General features: G+C 50.9%; 1 protein-coding gene across 3 annotated transcripts; it reads left to right on the top strand.

Moving 5' to 3' along the window:
• The first annotated feature begins 19 nt into the window (after positions 1-19).
• Positions 20-26,787, top strand: neurl4 (neuralized E3 ubiquitin protein ligase 4). Of its 3 annotated transcripts, none has more exons than XM_088628050.1 (29): positions 20-242; positions 4,236-4,689; positions 5,114-5,179; positions 5,631-5,995; positions 6,084-6,195; positions 6,552-6,640; positions 7,227-7,299; positions 7,626-7,899; positions 8,699-8,880; positions 9,111-9,196; positions 9,294-9,456; positions 9,926-10,127; positions 10,912-10,988; positions 11,400-11,478; positions 13,314-13,483; positions 14,604-14,732; positions 15,025-15,173; positions 15,685-15,900; positions 16,536-16,634; positions 16,770-16,913; positions 17,043-17,207; positions 17,621-17,779; positions 18,564-18,743; positions 19,496-19,589; positions 19,821-19,928; positions 20,360-20,504; positions 20,950-21,062; positions 21,489-21,645; positions 22,427-26,787. In XM_088628050.1, exons 1-29 carry the CDS (start codon positions 81-83, stop codon positions 22,629-22,631), a joined length of 4,617 nt encoding a protein of 1,538 aa, XP_088484176.1. In that variant the 5' UTR covers positions 20-80; the 3' UTR covers positions 22,632-26,787. The 3 variants fall into 3 exon arrangements, with proteins under 3 accessions (XP_088484176.1, XP_088484175.1, XP_088484177.1); XM_088628049.1 differs by having other exon boundaries at positions 22-242; positions 13,314-13,489; XM_088628051.1 differs by lacking the exons at positions 10,912-10,988; positions 11,400-11,478 and having other exon boundaries at positions 22-242; positions 13,314-13,489.
• Positions 26,788-26,812: the final 25 nt, after the last annotated feature.

The following is a 26,812-nucleotide window of genomic DNA, read 5'->3' as shown; positions in this document are numbered from 1 at the left end:
CATCTAATCGAAGCGGGTTGCGAGCCGCGCTTGGTTTCGGTGTCGTAAAGAGGCGTCGCGAACGGGCCGCCCCTGCGAAGATGGCGGAGCTGCATCCGCGCAGCGGAAAGCTGATCGGCCTGTCGAACTCGAACCGAACCGCCCAGCGTAATCAGCCGGTACAGGAATTTAACCACGGTCTTGTACTGAGCCGTGAGCCGCTGCGAGACCGGGATGTCTTCACTGTCCGCATCGATAAAAAGGTAAATACGAGAGCAAAGACGGGCGAGAGGCAGGGATAGGGTTCGGAGCTCAGCTAGGCGGAGATGGATGAGAGGGGAGTCGCTCCGCGGGGATCCACCTGGGCCAGTGGGTTCGGAAAACAAGACAGCAGCACAGGTGTCGGGGTTCGGGGCTACTGTTTGAAACAGTGTTAGCATTGCACGTATCTGCAGGGTGGATGTTGTTAGCACACGGTAATAATTCTGCAGTGCCGCATCCAGTGATACGGAATTGTGTTGTGTGTTTGGGGTGGGGTGGCGCGGAGATGAAATCTAAGGCACGGGATGAAATGAAACAGGTGGTGCATCTTGCCTGGTGAAATACATGCCTGGTGTGTCCGCTGGTCTGCATGAGCAATCTTCATTTTTGAAGAGCGCGTATCCGCTCTGGACGCGACGGGTCAGTGGTGGTCATGGTGGGAGGGGGGGGGCTGCCTGGGTGCCAGTCCTGTCGGTTTCTCCCATGGCCTGAGCCGCGCTGGAGGTCAGGGCGCTGTGTGTGTGTGCGCCCACCGCTCCGGGCTGCGGTGTTCGGCGCAGGTGGCGACTTGGTGTTGCCTAAAGCAGGCGACAACACCCCCCGCCCCCGAACTCCGTTCGTGTGTGTGACTTGGTTTTATTTTCGTCACATGGGCTGCGGGACTCGGTTAGACTGTCCGAAGCCTATGTGAGTCGGTTTTAGAGGGGTCTGCATCGCCTTGTCCAAACCTGAAACCGTCATTTTCAGGTCGGGCGGCAGAGCGGAATTCCCTCGCGTTATTTTCCCAGGCATTAAAAATCTGCCCGCCCTTCGTTGGCCATTGCGCTGTCCAGTTGTTTTCGAGCTCGTCGAACGAGTCTTTTGCCGTGCTGAGAAATGGATCCGCGGAATCGCTGGCATTTCTGTGCAGCTCGACATAAATATTTCATCCTCTCCCAAGGTCAGTTCCTGCCTGTCCATCATTAATTATGTATTCCTGATCGGAAACGGACTTTCCTCCGGCACAGCAAGTTGGGAGAGGATGGAAAAGCCCGTTAAGAGTCCCACAAACTGGAAAGCTGTGGGCGTCCCGGAAGTCCAGTTTGTCTCTGGCTGGAGGGGCCTCTAGGCATGAGTATGGCCTTGGAAATTCATACAGATGGGTACATCGCTGTCCACTGGGGAAAGTGGAAAAGCACACTGGAAAAGCACCGGATAAGCTTTTCTGGAAACATGGGACAACAAACTGATTTTTTCTGTAAGGATTCATGCAACAGAGGAGGAGAATTCTGTTCCGGGACTCCAAACTCCAGTCTGCATGATCGCAGAAGTAGTACTGTGGTACATTTATTCTGAACCCTAATGCAATGGTTGTTACTGGACATTTCCATTGTTTCTTAACATGCAATATGGAGTATGAAGTGCTTTGCCCTTTAAATAACTGCACCTCTCCTTGTGCACTGTACATTGCATGTGTATGAATGCAGTGTGTAAACCTATATACATTGTGCATTAGAGAATTACATGCAGGTCAAGTGCTGTGTTAACAGCACAATGTAAAGTGTGTTGACGAGACTGTTGTCTGCACCCAGTGATGCTTTATGACTTGATCGTTGGCGCTACGTATTTGTGAATCAGGAGCTACAGACGCATTGTCTAGCGGGGGTATTTGCTCGCTCAGGACATTTGGGGAAACCGCTGGGAAGCCCTGGCACAGCTTTCAGTCCGCGGCTTCCAACCTCTGACCTCTGACCTCTGACCTCTGACCTCTGACCTCTGGCATTGCTGTAGATGTTCGGATCACGTGGAGCTGAGCAGGGCAGGTTTGTCTGGCATGAAACCGGTTGTGATTCGGCAGAGAGATTCAGCGAGGCTCTGTGCCTTTTCTTGCCTGGCAGACGTGCTCCGGGGATACCAGCGATGGCCTTGTTCACCGTGTTTCAGCCTTCTCTTTAAAGACAGCCAGATGTGGGCTATTAATCTATTAATCAGCGAGTTAGAAGACTCATTATGGGGTCATTATTGGCAGGCGATCAAGCCTGTAAGTCTCATTCGAGCCCGACAGGGTCGATCCTGGGCTGCTAGCCTTGACCAGCCATGACCTGGACTCTTTCAAGTGAGGGTACGGAGTTGACCGGACGCTGTCAGGGCTTGGGGTGGTCTTGGGTTGGCTGGTTTGTCATGCCGTCCGTGCTCTTATCAGGAGATTCCTGGCAACGATCGGAGGGGAAATTCAGCTTTCCAATTTCCAATTCAGCATTTCCGAAATTTCAGATACACAGAATCTCACCACAGAAATCCAAAGAGCAGACAAAACTATGCAGACCTCTTCCTTCAGTGCCACATTCCCTCTTTTGGAAACCCAGATATTTTAATGCAGTCCACTTACAAATGTTATAATGAATGTAACGGCTCTCAAAGTCCACGTCTATAGCATTAGAAAAAGCTGGGTGATGTTAGGATATTATAAGGATTCTATGCACTATTTCTAAAGGGTTCGAGAATAATTTGCCGTAAGATAGCTATATAGCCAGGGGCTGTATCGCCTTGTAGCTCACAGCTGGCAGCCCACTGAAGCTCAGCGGGTGTGAGCCTGGCCAGTACCTGGATGGGAGACCTCCTGGGAAAGCTAAGGTTGCTGCTGGAAGAGGAGGTGCTAGTGGGACTGGTAGGGTGCGCTCACCCTCCAGTCTGTTTGTGCCCTTATGCTCCAGTATAGTTATGGGACACTATACTGTACAAAAAAACAAGGGGCCAGCCATCGGTCCTGACTCTCTGTGGTCCTTAAACATCTTTTCTTGAAAAGCGTAAGGGTGTTAACTGGGGTTGTCCTGGCTAAATGTCCCCCTGGCCTTTACCAGTCATGGCCTCGCCATAATCCCTATGAACTGGCTTCATCGCTCTGTTCTCCTCCTTGCCTGTAGCTAGTGTGTGGTGAGTATACTAGTGGACTCTGGCCGCCGTCACATTGTACAGTTGGTGCTACACATTGGTGGTGATGGTGGGATTCCCCCTTACCTGTAAATCATTTTGTGTGCAGTGTCCAGAAAAGCGCTATGTAAGTGTTACTAATCATTACTAAAATGAGCTGGCTTTTACCTGCAAGCTCATTGTACGGACGTGTGGCTACCGTTTTGACAAATTTGACATCACATCACTTTATTAACCCTATACAATTTCTTGCATTAGGAATTTGTCTTTTCGCAGACCCCAGCTTGCTCTCCATGAGACACACAGACAGGGAGAGAAGCTGGGGGTCAGAGCGCAGGGTCAGCCATTGTACAGCGTCCCTGGAGCAGGTGGGGTTAAGGGGCTTGCTCAGGTGCCGTCTGCGTGATTTAAACCAGCAACCTTCCAGCCACAGGCGCAGATCCTTAGCCACAGAGCTATGATACATTGTCCACCCACATTTTGTTTTGGTTTAAATAACATAACTTAGTTTTGAAAGCTGCACAGCTGCTCTAAGTAACGGAAGGCTCCATGGGCCAGATTCCTGACCTTATAATCCCTAGAATCAAGAGCATTCACAGGCAGTTTGATGGGATCTGAAAAAGTACCGAGGATTTACTGTTATTTTTTCCAAGTTCTTACTGTCATTCCCAAACTGTTTTCCTGAGTCTTCATTTCTAGCCACTTTATTTGACACAGACTGTGAAGGTCAGGCATAATAAACAGCTGAGAAAATGATATGGTTTGGGGGGGAAAGATGAGAAAATGTCCGGCACATACCAGGCTGGCTTTATCAGGGAGCCAGTGTGCATCCAGATGAGCCAGACGCTCTTGTGCAGAGCAGCTCCGGCCTCCTGTAAGAAAGGTCTCCGCCGTCCGCCATCGTCTGCATCCTGCCTCTCGTCATGAAGGTCTCCTCTGTCCACCGTCGTTGGCACCCTGCCTCTCTCCCTGCGGATCTTTGCAGGAGAATCCGATCTCGCTTAGGTTGCCCTTCCGATTGCCCGCGGGACCTACGTGCCGCTGCCTCACCTGCGTCCCCTCTCCCTCTGCCCCCGCCGCTGCAGGTGAACTCGTGGAGCGGCTCGATCGAGATCGGCGTGACGGCCCTGGACCCGGCGGCTCTGGACTTCCCCAGCAGCGCCACGGGCCTGAAGGGCGGCTCCTGGATCGTGTCGGGCTGCTCGGTGCTGCGGGACGGGCGCTCCATCCTGGAGGAGTACGGCCGCGACCTGGACCAGCTGGGCGAGGGCGACCGCGTGGGCATCCAGCGCAGCGCCCAGGGCGACCTGCACCTCTGGGTGAACGGGCAGGACTGCGGCGTGGCCGCCTCCGGCTTGCCCCCCCGCCTCTGGGCGGTGGTGGACCTGTACGGCAAGTGCACCCAGGTCACGGTGGTCAGCTGCGAGCCGCCCCCCGAGCGCCCCGAGCAGGAGGGGGGCACGGCGGAGGAGGAGCCGAGAGACAATGAGAGGGAGAGGGACCGAGACAGCGAGGGTCCCGTCATGGCATCAGAGGAAGGTAGGCATCTCTCTCTCGGCTGGGGGGGTCTAGAGAATGGTGGGCGTCTCTCTCGGCTGGGGGTTCAGAGGAGGGTGGGCCTCTCTCTCTCGGCTGGGGGGGTCTAGAGAATGGTGGGCGTCTCTCTCGGCTGGGGGTTTAAAGGAGGGTGGGCCTCTCACTCTCGGCTGGGGGGTTTAGAGGAGGGTGGGCGTCTCTTTTCCCTGGGGCATTGGAGAAATCTGGGGGTAGATTATTTGGCCTATACAACCAATGCAAACTGGTTTATCTTGGAACCCAGGAGTTCCTTGACTGGTAGACAGATAGTCATAAAAACGTTTTACTTTTTCAGTGCGTGTTTGAAGGCTGTTCCCCCTTGTGGCTGTCCGGCCTCTCTCTGCCGCACTCAGTCACTCTCTCTTGGTTTCTGTCTCCCTGTCCTCAGTGCCGGAGCTCTCCCGCAGCCACAGTCGCCCAGACAAGTTCCCCAGCACCTTGGACACAGAGAGTGGTGAGACTCTGGCGCAGCCCCAGGGGCGAATGATGTGATTTGGATGGTCCGTCTGTAAAGGGTGGTTCTCAAGCATCTCTGAGCTTAGGTTCCCTAGTTGTGGCCGAGTGGCTGTGTATCATGAATCATAATCGCAGTAACGAGTCATTTAGTCTGAAATCGGCACTATGCAGTGAACTGTGGCATCAACAGCTACTGCTGCCAAGTTGCCAACGACAGATCCTTGGTTTGACTTTGCATCTGAAAGGATGGAGCCCAAGGAGGTTCCGAAGCTCACTCAGGGGGTACTCCAGAGGTGTGAGGTCCGAGCTGGCCGGGAGCTATTTATTCCTGGCAGCGAGGCCTGTACCTTAACTACTGGAGCACCTGGCCTCCTGACTTGCACCCGGAGCGGGGACAGGCCTGCAGGGATCCCAGAAGCGGCTGACTCTGCGTCTCCATCTCCCCTCAGTGCTGACGGAGCAGGAGCTGTCGGACGTGTTCAACAACGCCATCCTGTCTGCGTACCGGGAGGAGGGGGGCGGGGGGGGCTCCACCATGCCCCGGGGGGACAGCGGCGGGGCTGGCGATGGGGGCGGCGGCGGCGGCGGGAGTTCAAGCGCCAACAGCCCCCTCGGCGGAGGCGTGTCTGCGACGCTGGGGGCGGGGACCCCCGGGATGACCACCAACGACGCGCTGCTTTTCCACGAGAAGTGCGGCACGCTCATCAAGCTGAGCAACAACAACAAGACGGCCGAGCGGCGCCGCCCCCTGGACGAGTTCAACAACGGCGTGGTGATGACCAACCGGCCCCTGCGGCACAACGAGATGTTTGAGGTGCCCGTCCTTGGGCTTTGCCCGTCCTCTCTCTGGGAATCTGTCGGTCAGTCGTTCTCTCTCTCAACTCTCTCTTTCCGTGTCCCAGATTCGGATCGACAAGCTAGTGGACAAGTGGTCCGGGTCGATTGAGATCGGGGTGACAACCCACAACCCAAACAACCTGGACTATCCAGCCACCATGACCAATCTACGCTCAGGTGTGGTACACTAACCTGGTGCCCCATTCCAGCTCTGAAACAGACTGTTAGAGTCATTGAAAGAGTGAGAGGTTCTGGTAGACATGAAAAGCCAGGAGACCCAGGTGATCAGACCCTCATGATCCCCATGATCCAGGAGTTTATTGATTCTCGGCAAATCAGCTTAAATCCCATGGTTTGCCAGTTTCTGTTCTCAGTGCTAAAGGCAAACCCTCTTCGTTTCTGTGTTTCGCAGTTAACCACTGTTGTAGCAACAGTTAACGGTAACATTTCAAGATTTGGGACCCTTCTGCTGTGCTAGAGACAGAAGATATTCCTTTGGCCTTGACTTGTGGTGTGTCCTTGCTCTGCTCCAGGCACCATCATGATGAGCGGCTGTGGAATCCTCACCAATGGAAAAGGGACCCGCAGGGAGTACTGCGAGTTCAGCCTGGATGAGCTCCAGGTGAGGCTGTCGCTCACCCCCTCCAGTGTCGCCCCGCTCCTGCTTTACTGCAGCAAGCGCCCTTGTTAATTAGCACTCCATCACGTTCATTGACAGCTAAACTGCAGAGATGTTTTCTAGGGCCGCGCTCAGCACCTTGTTCAAGTCTCTGTAAATCATCGTTTGCCTACACCTAGCAAGTGAGTTTAATTGGCTCGCTTGTTAATAATCTCTTCAGTTCATTAATGAAGAGTGCGTTTGGAATGAAGAATACATGCAGGACACGTCTGTGAAGCACTGAAGCTGTTTATGAGTTATATGTCCTTTTGTACTAACGCTGCACCAAGTTAAATACGTTATTGATGTTGGCCTCCTCCTGGCAGTCGTGAAAGTTTCGGGGATGCAAGTCGGATCTGTCTGACCAGGCACTAGACCTTCTGGAGAAGCAGGGAGGCTTTGCCTTTCTCACCTGACTCTCTCCTTTTGTTTCTGCCCTCCTTATATCCCTGGCTTCCTCCTCCTCCTCTCCTGTTGTCCATGTTCTCCTCATTGCGTTCCCGTCACATCCCTTTCTCCTCCCCACTCTTTTATCTGTCTCTTTCTCCAGGAGGGAGATCACATTGGCCTGATGAGGAAAACCAGTGGTGCCCTTCACTTCTACATCAATGGCATTGATCAAGGTATGGTCTGCCTGTTTTTTAGAAATCTTTGTGATTGTGTTGATGAATGTTCCAGGTGGGATCTCCCCAGCCTTTTACACACCTGTGCGATGATGTTGATCATTGACCAACTTTGGATCTCCCATGACACTTCAGGCCGTTGTGTGACTGTGTTTCTTAACATTTTCTTAAGTGGGTGTCTTACAATGTTCAGCTTATGATTTGAGCAGGTGTCTCGTATTGCATTGTTAGCAGGGAAATGGAGACGGCCGCCATGTTGTTTTGCAGCTGGTTTCTTTCTGGAGTCTTAATGACTTGCATGCCCCGTGGTTGGCTCCTGTTCTCAGGCGTGGCAGCCACACAGACCCCGGGTACGGTGTACGGTGTGGTGGACCTCTACGGCATGGCAGTGAAAGTCACCATTGTCCACAACCACAACCACAGCGACCGGCTGCGGCGCAACAACGCCATCATGAGGGCGCTGTCCCCAGATGTGGGGCGCCCTCGGCCCCCGATGCATCTGGGGTCCGACCCTGAGGCCCTAGACCGTCTCCTCTTCCACCCCAACTGCGGACAGAAGGCCGCCATCATCAATGATGGCCGCACGGCGCTTCGCCCTCAGTGAGTGTCCCCACCCATCTCCCTGCCAGCCCACCTCATCCCTTTCAGGCTCGTGGGATACTGCACACTATGCTGTAAATACTCGCACTGAGCACTCCTCTCACTTTTATACAACAAGAAAGAAACTAGTTGTTTTTTCTTGGGTGTGGGTTGGAATGCTCTAAATTGAGATAGTGACATTTTTATGAAGGTCACGGACCTCGATATACGTAATTCAAATGGGATCGGTCCAGGATCCGAAAGTCCCCATTTCTTAGTTGTTAAGATATTTGCTCCAGGACATGGCGATCTGAACGGAGCGGATGTTAGTCATTTCTGGTGTTAACGTGCATCCTCTAGATAAGATGCCTTTCCCAGCCCTTCCAGTCAGTGCTAACTCTCTAGCTGAGAAGACTGTGTAAGACTGTGGAGCTCACCGACTGTATTAAAAGGTGACTGGCTTTGATAGCACAGAGGAGCATGTCTCCACGTCCTTATTTTTTCCAGGAGTGGTGATCACAAAACAAGTCTTAAATGATTGATGATCCCATGCTTGGTTGGTTCGTAATAAATTGGCCATTCCATTTGTTGTTGCTAAAAAACTTATTTCCAGTTCCATAGTTCTATCATTAACAGTGTCTGATCTTCACAGCTGAGCCTTATTCATGAGCTGTCTTGGAAATAGTTTTTAAAATTTATAGTTTGGGCACTTGTAGGTACTGTTTGGCCTTGTTGTGGTCGAGATGTTTTCGGTGCAGAAATGGTTGGCGTTTCGGAGAGCCACTTTTGCAAATATGAAAGCATCTTTCCTTTCGGGCAGTGCGACAGACGACTTCAACCATGGTGTGGTCCTGAGCAGCCGGCCCTTGCGCTCCAATGAGGTCTTCCAGGTGCGCATCGACAAGATGGTGGACAAGTGGGCAGGCTCCATCGAGATCGGTGTCACCACCCACAACCCTGCCTACCTGCAGCTCCCGTCCACCATGACCAACCTGCGCTCAGGTAAACTGTACGCCCCCCACCTCTGGCCCGTGGTCTGAGCTCTCTCCCTTTCGTGAGTCCAACTGGCCAATCAGCAGTGTGCTTGCTTGCACCATGTCTGATGAGCCTGTTGAAGATGGTTGTCTTATTTTAAGGAGTAGCTGTCTTCCCCTTTTTAGTTCCTACTTGCTTGCCATTGTTTGCCTGAGTCATGTGACATTTCTTTCTCCGACTCTCCTCGTCTTTCCCAGGTACGTGGATGATGACTGGGAATGGGGTGATGCACAACGGCACCACGATCCTGGATGAGTATGGACACAACCTGGACAGGCTGAAGGTGAGCTCTGTCCCTGTGGCCTGTGTGCTTCCGGTTGACTGTCACTCTCTCTCTCACGCCCCGTGTGCTGTGACTGCGTCACTCTCTCTCTCCACAGGCGGGAGATACTGTAGGGGTGGTACGGAAGGATGACGGCAGTCTGCACTTCTTTGTGAACGGGGTGGCACAGGGCCCTGCTGCCTGGAACGTGCCGGCCAGCGTGTATGCTGTGGTGGATCTTTACGGTCAGGCGGCTCAAGCTACAATCATGGACGATATGGGTAAGAACGGGACGCTGGGTCTCTGCCCCTGTGCTGTCCAGCTCACACCACATCCAGTGCTCCACTGGTGCTCCTACTGTCAGTATCGGTGCCGCACGCTTGACCCTGAGGTCCCACTGGTCAGATGAGACTGAACCTAAACTCCGATCTAGGCTCAGACACTGAGCTTTGGTTGAGGTACAGAAGTTGAGCCTGATTGATCATCTAAACTTGACTCTGGTCTCTGATTGGTCAGTGGAGATTGTGCCTGGTCTGAAACCGTTCACTATAGATTGACACTGCGCACTGATTGGTCAACTAAACCTGTCCTTGCACTCTGATTGGTCAGTCATTTTGCTGATTGGCTCCTTGTTTCCAAGCCTCCAAATTCAAAGTCTGATTTATATAACTAAGTAAGGTAGGGAGATGTTACGTTAATTAGAGAGTATGAACGGTATTTTTGTTGAAAATCCGTGGCTCTCTCTTTCAGCCGACCTCCCGCCCCTGCCGGATGACTCCTCGGAGGGCAACAACCAGCTGTCTCCCAGCAGCCCCTGCTCTGTGGTGTCGGCCAATGACCTGCGCTTCCACCACCTGCACGGCAGCAATGCTGTCATCACCAATGGGGGGCGTACTGCGCTGCGCCAGAACTGCCGCAGCGAATTCAACGATGCCATCGTCATCTCCAATAGGTAGGGTTGCCCAGAAAAAATGGGGACTCAGGCCTGTGAAAAGTAAGAGAAATAGGGAATGCAGATCCTTCAAATCCTTTCCCTCCTATTTGCCGCTTACAATAATAATTCCTTACACTTATATAGCACTTCTCTGGACACTCCACACAAAATGCTATATGGGTAATGGGAAATCCCACGATCACCACCAATGTGCAGCACCAACTGGATGATGTAACAGCAGCCAAAATGCACCAGTACGCTCACCACACACCAGCTATCAGCGGGGGAGGAGAACAGAGTGATGAAGCCCTTTCAGAGGTGGAGATTATTAGGAGGCCATGACTGGTAAAGGCCAGGGAGAAATCTGGCCATGACAGGTTAACATCCCCTACTCTTTCAGAGAAATGCCTTGAAATTTTTTATGACCACGGAGAGTCAGGACCTTGGTTTTCCATCTCATCCGAAGGACGGCGCCTTTTTCTTACAGTATAGTGTCCCCATCACCATTCTGGGACATTAGCGCCCCATACTGGTCCCACTAACACATCTTCCAGCATCAACCTTAGCTTTCCCAGGAAGTCTCTGTGCTAGGAACATAGAGAGGGTCTGTGGTTCAATACATATCTCCTATCCAGGTACTGGCGAGGCTCACACCTGCTGAGGTCCAGTCGGTTGCCAGTTCTGAGCTGCAAGGTGATACAGCTGCTGGCATTAGGCACGGTGGACTAGCTGTTAATTGCTTTACTCCGGTTGCTCCCTGCAAGCGTGTGTGCATGACGGCACGCTCACGTGTTCCCGACAGGTGTTTGCGAGCTGGAGAGCTGTTCGAAATCGTCATTCAGAAGATGGTAGACCGCTGGTCTGGATCGATAGAGGCCGGTGAGTCAGGGAGGAGACCAGTCCAGACAGGGAACTGGGGAAGGCTGGGGGGGGCGGGGGAGAAGGGGCTTGGTTGAGCGTTTCTCAAACAAATGAAACCAGAAGAGGAAACAAGTTGGTTTCCCTGTATGTCAAAGTGAGCAAGGCCAGTAAGTGCAGCGAGTTAAACATGCGCAGAGGGTGTCTCACAGCGGCCATTAAACTCTTGGGGAGACAGTACCTCTACAGTAGCTCTCCATGCAAATCACTGTGAACTTGGTTTGGCCAGTTTTTGATGTGTGCGCAGAAGGATAGGTCATGTAGTCAAAAATAGATATATACACATTTTGCACTGCATGGCTTCCAATCTGATACAGGCGTGTGATGGGACAGGGCTGAGCTATGTCGTGTCTGTGTGTCCAAATCATGCAGGGGTGACCGCAATCCGGCCCGAGGATTTGGAGTTTCCCAACACAATGACTGACATTGACTATGACACTTGGATGCTGAGGTAGGGCCTCAAGATACATGTAAAAGTGGGGGAGGGGGGTGGGGGAGTCTCTGCTTTGTTAGTGAAGAGAGTCTTTGCTCTCTTGCACAATCCAGAGTTCTGGTTGACATAGAGGTGGAGCCTGATTGGTCATTTTAACTTGACTCTGGTCTCTGATTGGTCAAGTGGAGATTGTGCCTGATCTGAAACCGTTCACTGTGCGCTGATAAGTCAACCCAACCTGTCCTTGCACACTGATTGGTCAGTCATTTGGCTGACTGGCTCCTTGTTTCCAAGCCTCCAGATTCAAAGTCTGATTTATATACCTGAGTAGAGTAGCGAGTCATGCTCTCTTTCTCTTTAATTCTGACAGCTTCTTCACTGCCTCTGTGCAGGCTTGTTTGATAACATCTTCTCAGTGCCCCCCAGATTTATTCATGCCCCCCAGTGAAATAGGAAAAAAAGCGTCAGACCACAGAAGGAATTCGATAATTTCTCATTTAAAAAATAGTTATGATTATACTATTATGTAGAGCAATTTTTTCATAAATAAATTCTAGAAAATGAGTCATATTCACTAAGTATCCCTTTCAATAAAACTTCACAAAAAAAGTCAACAATAACATCATACTCTGTGGAAGTGCAGTGCAGGCCTATTGATCTATATAGAGGCCTCCTAAGGTTTCCTGTTTCTCTGGGATATAAATGGAGGTACTTGAGGAAAACAAATAGTAGTAGCTGCGTCATCTAGGTTAAGGTCAGAGAGCTCTTTGCAGACAGCAGGCAAATCACCGTTGACCATCGCTGATAAGGTAGGGGATGGGTATAAAAGAATCAACAAGAAACTACATGTGCCTCTTTCCACTGTAGTGTCCATTATTAATACTTAAGGCTGCTGGGGCAATGGCAGTCTTGCCAGGAAGAGATCTCCAGTGAAGAATTGCAGAGCCCTAAGTCTGAACTCTAAATCCTAAAGCAACAGTTGGTGAATTTCCAATTTCAAGATAGAAATTCAAAAGTCACCTGCATGAATGTTGGGCTCATAGCTAGGTAGCAAGGAAAAAATGTCTTCAGATGGTAAATGACAAAAAGAGGTGACGAAAACGTGTCGGATATCATTTGAGTAACGGCAAAGACTTGGTCAGATGAAGCGAGGTTTTTGGACGAGCCCATCAGTGTTATGTTGGGCTCTTTTCTGTTAAGAACACATTGGTGCCCGCTGTGAAATACTGTGGGAGTCGATTTTGTGTTGCATCTTGTCAAGATGTGGGAAGTCATGAACTCCAGCATGTGTGTTTTTGTTTTGCCAAGAAGCTGAAGCTCGAATGAAATGGACATTCCAGCATGACTGTGATCAAAGCATCCAAATCAACAAAGCAATGGTGAACTGCACGCAGGCTATTTCCTCTCTTGGCCAACTCAATCTCCAGATTTCAGTCCAATAAAGCATTTGTGATTCTAACTCATGGTAATGGTTCACTAACGGAAACCATAGGACCTGGGGGAATTTTCTTCTCTGCTTCTCAGCCTCAAAATATACTGCTGGGGGTAATCCAGTAAGTCTAATCCCTGCCAGGGGAGCCTTTACAAAATATTAACTACAGGCGGGTGAATAAATGTGACCTTCTTTTTTTCTGTATATCAATAATGACAAATTTGATCTTGCCCTGTGATGTTATTTAGATTCCAAAATAACATTTTTAGAATTTTTCTGAAGCATGAAACATCATCCAATCTGCAAATCTGTTTTATTGTTCCTGTTTCTTCAGGGGTATGAATACATTTGGAGTGCACTGTATATCTCTTCTCTTTCTCTAACACCCAACGATCCCTCCCCGCTCTCTTCTGCCCCCTAGTGGTACAGCCATCATGCAGGACGGCAACACCATGCGCAACAACTACGGCTGTGACCTGGACTCGCTGACCACGGGCTCTCGGATCGGCATGATGCGCTCGGCCAGCGGCGACTTGCACTACTATATCAACGGCGTGGACCAGGGTGTGGCCTGCACGGGGCTGCCACCAGGTAAAGGTGAATGGAACCAGTTTACTCAACTATTCCGCGCTGGTGCTGGCACTGACTCTGTGAACATTATCCGCAGGCCTTCTCCCGGGCATGAGAGCAGGAGGCCTGTGGTCCTCCGGCATGGCCACCTAACCAAGCCCTGCAGGGAGAAGGAGTAGCTCCGACGAGCTTTTTGCCTCTTACCTCTCTGTGATGCCAATTTAGTGTGGCGGGAGAAAGGTGTACCCTTCTGTCCTTGAGCCTGGCATCCTGTGCTGCGGACACCACCAAATTTCCATTAATCGGCACAAGGAGAGTTTCCACTGGCCAGAATATTAGGAATCCACCCCTTCCTCCATGTCTGCGGTTTTGTGTACTCGCAGTGTCGGGCCCAAGCCTGAGCATTGCTCTCAGTGGCGTGACGCTCCTCAGACCTGCTCTGGAGCTCGATTGATCATTTACGCCTTCGTTTCCACCGCATCTCTCCCGAATCACGTATTCCTGAAGTTTACTGCCTTCAATAACTGTAAACGTACGTGCTAGATGATTATTTTTGTTGTTTCAGTGTGTAACCAAAAACTGTGCAGTACTGTATTTCCTGTAATATTCTTTTGATATTTGTTTTGCACAGTGTAAGTATAGCCATGGGGTTTATATATGGTATATAACCCATTATACTCATTTTTTATTATCCACGGACAGTTCAGGAACTTACACCCAGTCCTCCTTCAATGGGGACAGACATGTTGCTCTGTACGAGCATCACGACTGGAATGAAGGGCCCGGGTTCAAGCAAGGGTGTGAAATATTAGCAGCCCCAATCCCATGATCTTCTATCTGATTGCCTTCAGCTAGGGGTAATTAGTGAGTTTGAGCCTGAACTTGCACCGTCTATTAGATCTGGGGGATTGTTCTGGCCAGTGAGGGTTTACTATGGTAAATTCATTTGATTGGGCGTTCTTAATGTTTTAGTCAGGGTGTATATTTGTTTTTTATGCTTTTTTCTTTGCATTTCTCTGAAAACCCTTGCAGGAGAAGCAGTATGATCTTCAAGTAAATGTCCCACCCCACCCATTACCCACATACTTACAGTGAACCCAGTAAACCCCTCTTCATCTCTGCCTCTGTCTTCCTCTTCTAGACGTGTACGCGGTGATTGACCTCTACGGCCAGTGTGTCCAGGTGTCCATCACCAGCTCCTCGGGGCCCCTGGATAACAGCATGTCCACCAGCAACATCACCGAGAAGAGCTTTCTCATCTACTCGCCAGGTACGCTGGTGCTGTCTGGGAGGACAGCTGGGCAGGAAACTGCTGGTTTCATTTCTGGGTCACAGCGTTGTAGTGGACTGAAGTGGTGTTTGAGCCTGCGTGCTGTAGCCGACAGATTGCTTCATTTATAATCCACATGGCGTCTTCTGGGTCTGGTCTGGGTCTTGCTGGGGTTTAATTTGGGTGGAGTGGTCTTGTATAAATAGACTGGGAGCTAAGCAGAAGCCCTCAGAGATACGGAACCACAGGGCTGCGTGTTGACCCTCCCCCTCCCCCTCTGTCTGCCTGCCAGTGGTGCCCGGCGTTGCCCACCGCCTCCACAGTAAACACGGGAAGAACGTGGTGCTGCAGAACGAGGGCTGCCAGGCAGTGCGTGTGGGCGGGTACTCCCATGGCATCGTCTTCAGTGCCAAGGAGCTCAAGACCGACGAGCTGTTTGAGGTGAGGCAAGGGGAGGCCCTGCTCTGCTCTGCTCTGCTCTCCCACACAGACATTCCTGTCTGACAATTCTGTTCTTCAAGTCTGTGTTCCTTTCTCTGCCTTCCCTAACCCTATTCCATCTTTCTTTTTCTCTATAACCCCCCCATCTCCTGTGTTCCCTGTCTTTTAGATAAGATAAGATCACTTTATTGGCCATTTTTATTTATTGTGTCCATGAGACACGCAGGCAGGGAGAGAGGAGCTTGGGTTCAGAGCGCAGGGTCAGCCATTTATACGGCGCCCCTGGAGCAGCTGGGGTTAAGGGTCTTGCTCAGGGGCCCAACGGAGTAGGATTCCTCTGCCGGCTGTGGGATACGAACCGGAAACCTTCCAGCCACAGGCGCAGAACCTTAGCCGCTGCTCTGCCCACCCTTTCGTACTCTCCCTGTCTCTTTCCTGAATTTCAGCCCCCCCCCCCCACTTCCTCTCAGACGGTTTGGCACTCATCTCCCTTCTGTGCCCCCTTGCACAGGTGAAGATCGATGAGGTGGACCCGCAGTGGTCCGGCTCTCTGCACATCGGGCTGACCACGCTGCAGCCGGCGGACCTGCCCTGCCCCTTCACCGGCCTGTCGCCTTCCCTGCTGGAGCTGCGGTCCAAGGTCACCTGGCTGGTCACGGGGTCAGAGGTCAGGCGCAACGGCATCCTGCAGAAGCAGAACTATGGCTGCTCTCTGGATCGGCTGGCGGTGAGCAGAGTGTGCCGGCATGGGTGTGTGTGGATTCTGTATGGGTGTGCACAGTAGTGTGGCACGTGAGCGTCCTTTATTTTTTGTCAGATTAGATGGGCTCCCTTTGATTTTTTTTAATATGTACCCACCTGATCTGGAATTGCCAAGTCCGTCTTTACGTCTTGGGATGTGATCCTTGTACTGTAGCTGCTGTTTCCTGCCTTTGACCCCACCACCAGTAGTTGCCACTAGTGAGGACACTTTCTACGGTGCTATGGAATGAGCAGCTAGTCATGAACATTTACCACATTTCTTTGAGCACAAAGGAAAAAAGCGCAGGCGCTGTCGTGCCCTTTTCAGACTGGCTACAGTGTCGCGAGACCAAGCCAAGTGGCCGGACGTCTGCAGTCCGAGGAATCGGAAGCAGTCTTGACCGTATGGCCTGTCTTGCGCTCCAAGTGAGCGTGAACCCCACGCAATCTGAAAACCCTGTGTGCGACTGAACAGCATGCAACACCAGTTCACGGTGCGCAATCAGAGGGCGTTAGACGCACAAGGGAGGAAGCCGCAGGGCGGAAATGAGTTTTGGTTTCAGGCGGGACGGGGTCCTAGGGCTCCTTGACTGAGTGTCTGTCCGTCTGTCCCCCCCCCAGGTGGGAAATCGCGTGGGGGTGAAGCGCTGCAGCGACGACACCATGCACATCCTGATCGACGGCGAGGACATGGGCCCTGCCGCCACGGCCGTGGCCAAGGTACCATCGCCCGGCCCCACGTGTCCTCACAGCGTCCTCACAGCGTCCTCACAGCGTCCTCACAGTGTCCTCGCGCGCACACACGCGCACAGGCCGCCTGCTCCTGCTCACGAGGGTCTGTCTCTGTCGCTGCAGAATGTGTATGCCGTGCTGGACCTGTACGGCCGGGTGACGGCCGTGTCCATCGTCAGCTCCACCGTGCTGGAGGAGACGGAGAGCACCAAGGCCCCTTCGCTGTCCTCGGACAGCGGCAGCGAGGGAGAGGAGGACCCCGCGCCGGTGAGGGAGAGGCGAAGGATGGGGGCGGGGTGGGGGGAGGGCGAGAGGTGGGAGAGAGTGGTGGGGTGACCCCGTTTGCCTTTCACATGTTATGCTGAAGTCGGTGGTCTCCCTCTCCCTCTCTCTCAGTGTGAGAACGAAGCCTCACTGGTGCCCACGCCCATGGAGTTCCTAGAGAACCATGGGAAGAACATCCAGTTGTCCAATCAGAACCTGACAGCTGCCCGTGTGTCCAGCTATAACCAGGGCCTGCTGGTCACTGCCCAGCCCCTGCCCCGACAGCAGCTCTTCCAGGTCAGTGTTTCCGTTCCTACCTTTAACGTTAACTGTAATTCTTTCACCGCTTAGTACAATTAATTAAGGCCTCTAAAACTGATTAAGCCTGCCTCCATTACTGAAGCTATAATGGATTCCAACAACCCCTCTGATGTTGATTAATGTTGCTTCTTTTGGCTCATACATTTGCTCTAACACTGATTCCAACTCTAACACTACTTCACAGTGACAGTAATGCCACCTCTGGTTTGTTCTTTAAAGCTACCACTGTCACAGACTATAATGCTGCCTCTAACTCATGAACTTAGTGTACAACACAGTACAGTCTCTAGTGGCTCAGACCTCGTCTAAGAATCGCCTGACATGGTCTCAGACACTGTCTTTAATGACACTGACTCCCCTCTGCTTAGTGACGCTGTGCGTGTCTCCAGTTCCAGATTGACCGCCTGAATCCCATGTGGACCTCCTCGTTGTCCCTGGGGGTGATCGGACACTGTCCCGACAGGCTCAACTTCCCCGCCACCGCCTGCTGCCTCAAGCGCTCCTCCTGGCTCCTACAGCGGGATTCTGTCTTCCACAACTCCCTCAAGGTACTGCTCCCTCTCTTTTCTCCTCTCCCAGCCTCTTGTCTCGGCTTCTCACGGTCCTTCTCTCCATCCTGTACTTTCTGCTTTCCGCACCTCCCTGCAGGTACGACTTCCAATTCAATTGCAATTCAATTCAAGGTGCTTTATTAGCATGACCGATGGGTACACTCAGTGTTGCCAAAGCAAATAAAAATAATAAAATTAACATGGAACAAAACATAAAATCAAAGTAAAATAAAGTAAAATGTATCTGTCTCTTGGCCCTGTCTGTCTCTCTCTCTGTCTGCATGTGCTGTTGTGCATCTCTCTCTCAATTCAATTGCAGTTCAATTCAAGGTGCTTTATTAGCATGACCAATGGGTACAATGGGTACAATCAGTGTTGCTTCCTCCCTCTGTTGCTCGTTCCCTTTCTCCTGCCCTCCGTTGCTCAGTCTCTTCTTTGCTGTGTGCTGTTTTCTGTGCCCCGGTTGTCTTGAGCTGCGGTACTCTCTTCTCTCCTGAAAAGCTAACTTCTTGCTCTTGGTTACTCTGGTGTTCCTCTGCCCTTCTCCGTTTCACTCTTCCCCACTGGTCACCACTGTTTCTTGGACATTCCTCTCCCAGCAAGCGGCATCATGGCTCGCCTGGCCTGTACTGTCCATCTCCTTGCTGCCCGCAGTGGTCACTCGTTTCTGGGTGTGACAGGCCACTAGCTGCCCCGTCTCTCTCTCCCTCTACCCCAGTTTCAGCAGGTCCCTTGGGTCGCCCTGTCACTCCCTTCTCCCTCTCTCCCTTCCTCCCGGCAGATCTGTGAGAACTACGGCCCTAACCTGGACACCTGTCCCGAAGGAACTGCGCTGGGCCTGCTGGTGGACGCCAGCAACTGCCTGCACCTGTACGTCAACGGGATGGACCAGGGAGCGGCCGCGCAGGACATCCCGAACCCCTGCTTCCCCATCATCGACCTGTACGGCCAGTGCGAGCAGGTAGGGCGCCCTGCTTTTACGGACAGATGAAGGATGGAGGGGGCTTTGCACGCAACTGCGGCAGACAGACTCGGTTTTTAGCGGCAGTGAGGGATACCAAGGCAGAAGACGGGGAAAACTACCTATGTGGCGACTACAGCTCTCCCTGCCCCTGCCGGGATGTGATCCCGGTCACTCGTGGGCTCCCAGCATGCACAGCGCCACTCCCTGGACTGCAGGTCATTCTTTCACGCCAAGAGGGCAGATGCCCTCTCCGCCCTGCCCACAGCAGTTTTACTCTGTCTAGATGTCAGAGGAGGGGGCGATACCTCTGGTAGATCTGTGAGGTACGTCTTCTGTAAGCTGCTCCTGGGATTCATTACCCTGGCTCCTTGTTCTGTGGTCTTGGCGAGAACCCCTGAGCTGACCAGGCCTGCATCTTTCAGGAATCCTAATCAAGTCTCCCTGTGTTCTCTTCTGTTAGCCACCTCTAAGAGCAACATCAGAGGCAGCACGCAGCAGCAAACCCCACGAGATCTTAAAGATAAACTATTCTTTGGTTTTGTACATGTGCGATCATCTTGGGAAGGGCTCAGTATGAAGAATAGCTTACAAATAAGAGAGCTGCGCTTGGTCTAGATTTGTTATTCGTGCATAAGATCCCACAGTCCTCTTGCTTCCCGTTTCCTGTCCTGAATATGCTTGACCAACAATGAACTGAGCTGGCCTGGAAGTTGTTGGTCTCAGCTGTCGGGGTTGTGGCTCTCCTGCAGGTTACCATAGTGACGAACGACGTGCCAGCTGTGGGCGGTGAGGGCAGTGACACCCGTTGCCAGGCCGACATGGAGAAGGCAGACATGGTTGATGGTGAGCTTTTAAATTGTTAAATTTAAATTCTCAATTGAATCGATGACGGTTCATGGTCACTTCCTGTTGGAGGTAAGGGCCCCGACGGGGACACACTGGGAGGAGGCTATGTGGCTCCTCAGTCTCTTGCCACCGCTAGTAGCGGATAAGGGAACGAGGTGGCATTTTGGAGGAGTGGGCAGAGCTGGAAATTGCTGGCTGGTTGACCGGCCTCTTCTCCCCCTCCCCCAGGCATCAAGGAGAACGTGTGCTGGACGCCCCCGCCGGAGGTGAACCCCATGAAGACGTGCGAGTACCAGGCGCTGTGCTCGCGCTTCAAGGACCTGCTGACCCTGCCAGGTGCGTGTTCCACCAGGGGGCGCCACACCAACACCCCCTTGACCGACGCTCAGTTTCTTCTCTTAATACGTCTTTTGGTGTTGGACTATTTTCATTTGTTGTTGTTTTTGACCTGTTTTGAAGTTTTGGCTCCCCCTAGAACCGTTGGCATTGGGAATCACAGACAGCAAAACTTGATGTTCATTAATACAGAACAATCAGGGGAAGCGAAGTGGGAATTGATATATGTGTTTTTAGCTACTGAAACAATGGTGTTGACGTGGCCTAGAAGGGTACGATTGTGTTACGTCATCCAGAATTGCTTAAAAGTCAGTAACTGAACTGTAAAAAAACGATGCTGCTCAGAAGTTGCGGAGTCTAGCGGAGGTCTTTGACTCTTCAGACTCTTTTTATAAAAAGATCCATTCACTCCCTTCCCATTTCTTGCTCAGATGGGTATTTCAACGAGGACGCCAAGGTCAACCTCTGCTACTGCGAGTCCTGCCACAAGCTGCGGGGCGACGAGGCGTACTACAAGCGTGGGGAGCCTCCCAAGGACTACGCCCTGCCTTTCGGCTGGTGTCGCTTTGCCCTGAGGTCAGCACCCCCCCCTCTCTCTCCCGCCTGGGGAGCTGGACCTAAGCGCACGGTTTGAGCCAATCAGGAGCGATCTTGTGATCGCAGGACTGGAATCAGGCTCCCGCTGCGCAGCGAGCTGATCCGTTTCCAGGTTTTACCATCTTCAGGGCTTTGACACCGATTGTGATAGTCCAGCAGAAAACTGAAATTCTTAGATTTAACACAAAACCTAATATATTCATCTGCACACCTTTGCTCAAGCTAACAAAGTGGTATTTGGAAAACACGAACGAAATATCCGTACCGTTGCAGCATTAACTCAGCCCACGGATGTCTTTTTATTGCCCCTGTGTTGAGGGACGCCAGACAAGGACCCCCTTTCTTTGCATGCGTCTGCTTGTTCACAGCTCTGACCTGCTGTTGGATGTTTGTCTCTCTTTTTCTCTCTCTCTCTCTGGTACAGGATCAACCCTCGCTGTGAGGTGGCCAACGTCTTTAAGAAGTGGCACATCGCCTACCATGGCACTACAGTGGGGTCTCTCCGGCGGACCCTTGACCACAGCCAGCTCGTCTCAGGTGTGCGCGGTGTGCGGCTCGCGGATGTGTTTTAGTCTGGTCACTAGCCAACTGTGACCAGGATTCCCCAAGTGCTAGCGCACAGTGGGCCTGGTGCCTCCTGGGATAGGCCAGGGTTTTGGGTGGCGCACAGTGGGGCGGTGGGATAGGATGGGCTTTCCTCTTCATGTTCCTGAGGGCCGGAAGACCCCTGGAACCATGTGAGCAGCAGCTGATTCCTCATACAATGGGTATAAAATTGCAGATAGCTTCCAATTCAAAATTCTTGAGGTTAAACCAGTGCAAGTAGGTCCTGGCAATGGAACCATGGATACGATTCCTCAGTGGCTGGGGCTGTTATTGGTTTGATTTGGGATCGCTGGGATTTTAGAGTCACTCAGGGTACTGTTTCCTCAACGTTCTAAATGAATCTCTCGTGAACTGCAGGCTCCGCGTCCATCTTCTCCGTGACGCAGACAAAGACGGAAGCACAGAATGGATACAGTGACCCCGAGAACAGTGCTCCTGAGAGGGAGGCCCCCAGAGTGCAGCTGTCTCCCACAATGCGCTACTCTGGCCTGGAAACGTTTGCCCCTAAAGTGCAGTAAGTGTCCCCAAGTTTGGATTTGCTTTTGATTGGAAGTGCAGTACCAATATTTGTGGCGACTGCACTCTCTTCCAGTATGATCCAGATTCTGTGTCTCACTCTCTGTGTGATTGGCAGTATGATACAGATGCTCACTCTCCGTGTGATGGGCAGTATGATACAGGTGTGCCATCTCTCACTCTCTGTGTGATGGCCAGTGTGATACAGATGCTCTCAGGTACTTCATACCCTGACGAAGTACAGGCTCAGTGACCACAGACTGGCCATAGAAACTGGGTGACACAGGCAGACCTGGCTGCCCAGAGAGGACAGGCTGTGCTCCCACTGCCAGCGGGGAGAAATAAAGACAGAGGTGCACTTCCTACTGCACTGAGACAGATACTCTGGGATTAGAGAAACATTCTTCCCTAAACTCAGAAATCTAGTCCCAGAGTTCCCACACCTGCCAGAATCACAACGGGTCCCAATCCTACTGGGAGAGGGAGGAGGGAACTCAGTTGAACTGGCAGCCCAGTATGTGATCTCCAGTCACAGCCTGAGGAACAGTGAGCCTGTCTCCCAATAACGCTCAATACGTTTACAGTATATGTCAATATTTTATGACATGTCTCTGTTGTAAATGTCTGTAGATTTTATTTTACTTTTATTTTGTGTTTTGTTCCATGTTAATTTTCTTAGTTTTATCTGCTTTGGCAAACTGATTGTACCCATCGGTCATGCTAAATAAAGCACCTTGAATTGAATTGGGAAAAAACAATTGCTCTCTCTCTCTCGGCAGATTCCGAGATCCACGCTCCCATCGCTTTCATCAGGCCCAGGTGGCTCTCCAGGTGTGTGTGCGGCCGGGCTCCTACAAGGTTGGGCCCCAGAGCCTGGGTCTCAGTGAGCCGCTGGATCCCCGCTTCAGCAACAGTGAGATCGAGTGGATCACCAAGGAGAAAGGAGGAACACTGCTCTACGGACTGCTCATCCGGGTGGAGTGAGCAGTAGTGTTGTGGGATGATGACAGGCAGGAATGCGGATATTCCGGGGTTCTCCTCATCTCTCGGAGTGGCAGCGATGTTCGTCGGGGGCATTTTATGCGACGGCCGATTTTGTATAGACTATTTTTTGGGGGTGGGTGAGCAGGAGGGGCAAGGGGGGGGGGAGGGGTTCCGTCAAGAGAGACACTGCCTGCACTCTATATTTTGAAGAAGCAGGCGATTTTTAGACTCGCCATCAATCGCATTCTCTTACTCACTCTCCCTCACGTTCTCATACGCGTAGGATTTAGGATTTCCTCCACAGGCTGCCATTCAGTCATTCTTCCATCGGGCTCTCCCTCTGTCTCGTTCCCTCTCTTTATGTCCGTTTCCTGTCACTTCCTGTTCCCAGGAGACTTGGTCGCAGGTCTTTGGCAGAAAACGTGCCAGTTTTGTCTCCGCCTGTAAACCGGACGGACACACGCATCTCCACACACACCGGTTGCACACATGCTCGCTCTTGCAACAGAATTACACTCTGGAATCTTTTTAAAATTGGGGGGGGGGACTACTTTTGAAAACAAATTGACAGAAACTCTCAAGCGAAATCAGGAAGATGGACGTGCCTGTAAAGGACTCGGGGGGGGAGAGCAGGAGGGGTTCTGTGGAGGACAAGGGAGGATCCTGTTGGGTCTCCTCCCCTATAAGCTAAACCTCCCTGCCTCTCCACTCTCTCCTCACTCAATGTTTCTGGACTTCTTTTTAATTGGTTTTTATTTCTTTGAAGTTCGTTCTTGATTGCCAACCCCTGCTTCCTCCACTTGAACTGTTCGGGGCACACCACGCATCTCTTTCTGCATCCCGGGACTCAGTTCAGCGCCAGCAGCTCATCGGTCGCTGACCTTCCTCCTTCTCAGCCTCCACATTCAGCGGACCCGCCTGCCTTTCAGCTAGGTCCTTAGCCCGCTCCGGCGATTTCTCGGCTGCGCCCCCCTGCTAAGGAAGGCGTTAGCACTGTGTTAAGACCTGCCGCCCCCTGCTTCTAGCTCTGGGGGATCGATAAAAGTGACGCTGGGCAGAAGGGCAGAAGCCATCATTCAATCAGCTCCCCTCTCAGGAAGCAGGAAGGTTTGATCCCTGATCCAAAGCGGAAAAGGAGGAGGGTTGCCGATTAGAGAAGTGGGCAGTGATGGGAAGGGTATCGCCAAGACCACAGAACAAGGGTCTCATCAGGAGTCTCGTTTACCTTGCCTGCACTACGGCTGCAGCGACAGTGCGACAAGTGACTCATAACAGCACATCCCCATTCCTGCCTTTCGGGATCCGATCTGCAAATCCGTCTTGCAGTCTTTCTCCAGTGAGGCCGAGACCGGAGGTGGTGTAGAGCGACTGAAAAGCATTGACCTCTGTATTGCAGAGCTGCGCTCCTGTACGAGACAAAGATCTGCTTTTCTCACCTGTGGGGCAGGATCTTTGGTTTTGTGTTTTGGGGGGGAGTATTGGCAGAGTCAGCTGCTTCTCAGGACCTCGGGTCCAAACCTCAAGAGATCCCGTGAAGGTGGCTGTGAAGATTCGGCAGTGCGTGTGGCACCCAAACTATAAAGCATATGTGAATGAAACTGCGTGTAAGGTCAGCTGGGGCGTGTTCCTTGTTCCAGCGTTCAACATTTATATCACTTTGTTCTCGAATAATTATAACATCGGGATTTTGCTCTCGAGCAGAAGCCTTGTTCACACTTCCGATTCCCCTGAGAGCTTGGGAGTAAAACCGAACGCTTTCTCTAAAACTGTAAGAATAGTATTCACCCTGATTTTGTGTATGAGCACATACTTAGTATTAGCACAATAACCAGTTTTAATTTACAAAGTCATTCTTAAAAACATCACGCTGTTAAAATGTCCAACTCTGGTCCAGGAGGGCTGTAATGTCTGCGAGTTTTCATTCTAGCTCAACTCTTAATGAGTTAATTGAGCTCATTATTGCTTAATTGGACCAGCTTATTAGCACTTCCCCACTCTTACAGTGTTGCTGGTCCTTAAACTGACCCGTTAAACCTGTTGAACTGCCAGCCCTCCAGGAGCAGGTCTGGACCGGCTATAAAAGTAATAAATTACAGGTTGTGGTTTCTTCAGAGCTTGTCGGCGTGATGATACAGAAAACGACCCTTCCAAGTTCCAAGAGGAGTGAGTCAGGTGTGCTTTTACGGCTTCGGGTGTGGGAGGGAGCTGGCCGGTGGTTCTGCAGGGCTGGAGTGTGGAATTCACTGCCCTGCTGTTGTGCGCTGAACTGAGCGATTCGGAGCCGTCCCGTGCAGGCTGCAGGAGCTCATTGAAACATGCCTGGAAAACCAAATGGACTGTCTCCCTCAAGCAGGGAAGAGTTGAGCATCACGGAGATGAATACCATTCTGTTGAACTGGATGCAGTAAAAGACATTCTCTTAAGACTACACATCTATAAAACCAAATGGATTCCCTCTGGGGCGTGGAAGAGCTGAACATCACTGAAATAAGTCTGTATCCCCTCCACCTGCTATCCTGCTGAACGTTTACTGTTGGGGGTACTTTGAAATTATCTTTTGTATCACTATTTTAATTTTTCCATTCAGCTCGGGTCATGGGCAATGTGGGTTGGCGCTCTTAACTTGGGGGGAAACCAGTGTTTTGAGTTGAAGCCTTCAGACAGAGAACTGGGGAATGCGTGTTTGAGAAAGTTTACATTTTCATTTAATCAGAAAATGCCCAATGTTCCCTTACCTATTAAATGCTACTGACACCAAGTTGAAGTTTTAACGCAACCTGAAGAAGCTTAAAAAAACGTGTGAAATATAGTAATGCCTGTATAAGGTATAAGGCTTACTTAAATCTGTCTAGAGGGTTTAATGAAAGTGATATTTTTTCAGTGGCATCTCTTTACTCCTTTATCTCCCAGTTATATTTTTATCTCTCAAGTCAAGTACTGTACCCTCATTTTCCCAGGCTCTTCAACATAGCCCCTAAAGGCTTGTCCTTCATTCTGTACCACAGGTGCCCACAATTAATTCTCCTTTTCCCAGTTACCAGCACACTGTGTATCCTGGTCTCTATTGACCCTCCCACTCATTCCTCTGGCTGCTGCTGTGTGGTTGTCCCTCAGAATCTTCACAAGTTACACGCAGTATATCATCTGCAAGAAATGGGACATCTGTTTTGCCATTGTCAACAAGTCTCTTAAAGTTAATTTAGCGCTCTAACCTTAAAAGAATGTTTTTTGCAATAGCTTTAGTGTTTAAGGGCAGTGTCTGTCAGTGTAGCTGCAGGACATTTTCACGACCCTAGCCTTATCTGCCCTGTGCCCTGGTCTCCACACCTAGTTCCTCATCCCCTACACATCAGTCCCCTAGGCCAAACAAAAGAGTTGTGCAGGAACTAAGGGGTTGGTAACATCAGGGTTAAGGAGCTCAGTTTGGAGAACCAGTGATCTCAAGGCCTATGGTGCACTGGGGTAATGGAGAATGTTGCAGGAGGCTTCTGGGAAATGGAGTTTTTAATCTCATTTAAGGACATCAGTACAGGTGTTGAAAACCTGTAAAATCTGTCCTATTTCACAGTCCTCTGGGCAAGTTACATGGACTTCATACAGATTTTAAAGCTACAGTAAAACCAATTGCAGCAGTAAAATCATTCTTGCTTTAAAATCAATTTGATTTAACATCTTGCAGCTTTAGAAGAGAAATTGCTCTGAAGTTCAGGCACTTACCTCAAGAATGTGTACATTTCTTTTCTCTACTCAAGAATGTCTGCTGACTAAATTTGGCACTTTTTTTTTGTTTTATTCTTTGAATCGTCCAATCCCATATTTTCACCTGGATAACAGTCCATGCCAAATGTTGTCTGGGAAATGGCGTCTTTAGTGAAGGGGTTTTTGGGTAATGAAGTTTGTTCCTTGTTCTGCTTCTTAATGGAGGCAGTTGGCCATTGTTATAATTTATTTAAAGAAAGGAAAATTACTTTTTTTAAAGAAAAGACATGCTTACAGTGTCAACCTGAAATGTGAATATATGGGGTCTTTACACCCAGAGCTGCTTTTTTATTTGTTTGATTTACTTTCTTTGTATTTTCTGTTGTACAGACTGTTACATATGAACCATATCTTCCTGATTTGTAAAGAACAAAGAAATTATGCACATTGTATGAAACCACCTGGTGTCTTTGTCAAATTTC

Source organism: Lepisosteus platostomus, chromosome 4, assembly GCF_059453375.1.
Source record: "Lepisosteus platostomus isolate fLepPlt1 chromosome 4, fLepPlt1.hap1, whole genome shotgun sequence".
NCBI lineage: Eukaryota > Metazoa > Chordata > Actinopteri > Semionotiformes > Lepisosteidae > Lepisosteus > Lepisosteus platostomus.
The sequence above is the reverse complement of the archived record's forward strand: the minus strand, read 5'-3'. Positions and strand labels throughout refer to the sequence as shown.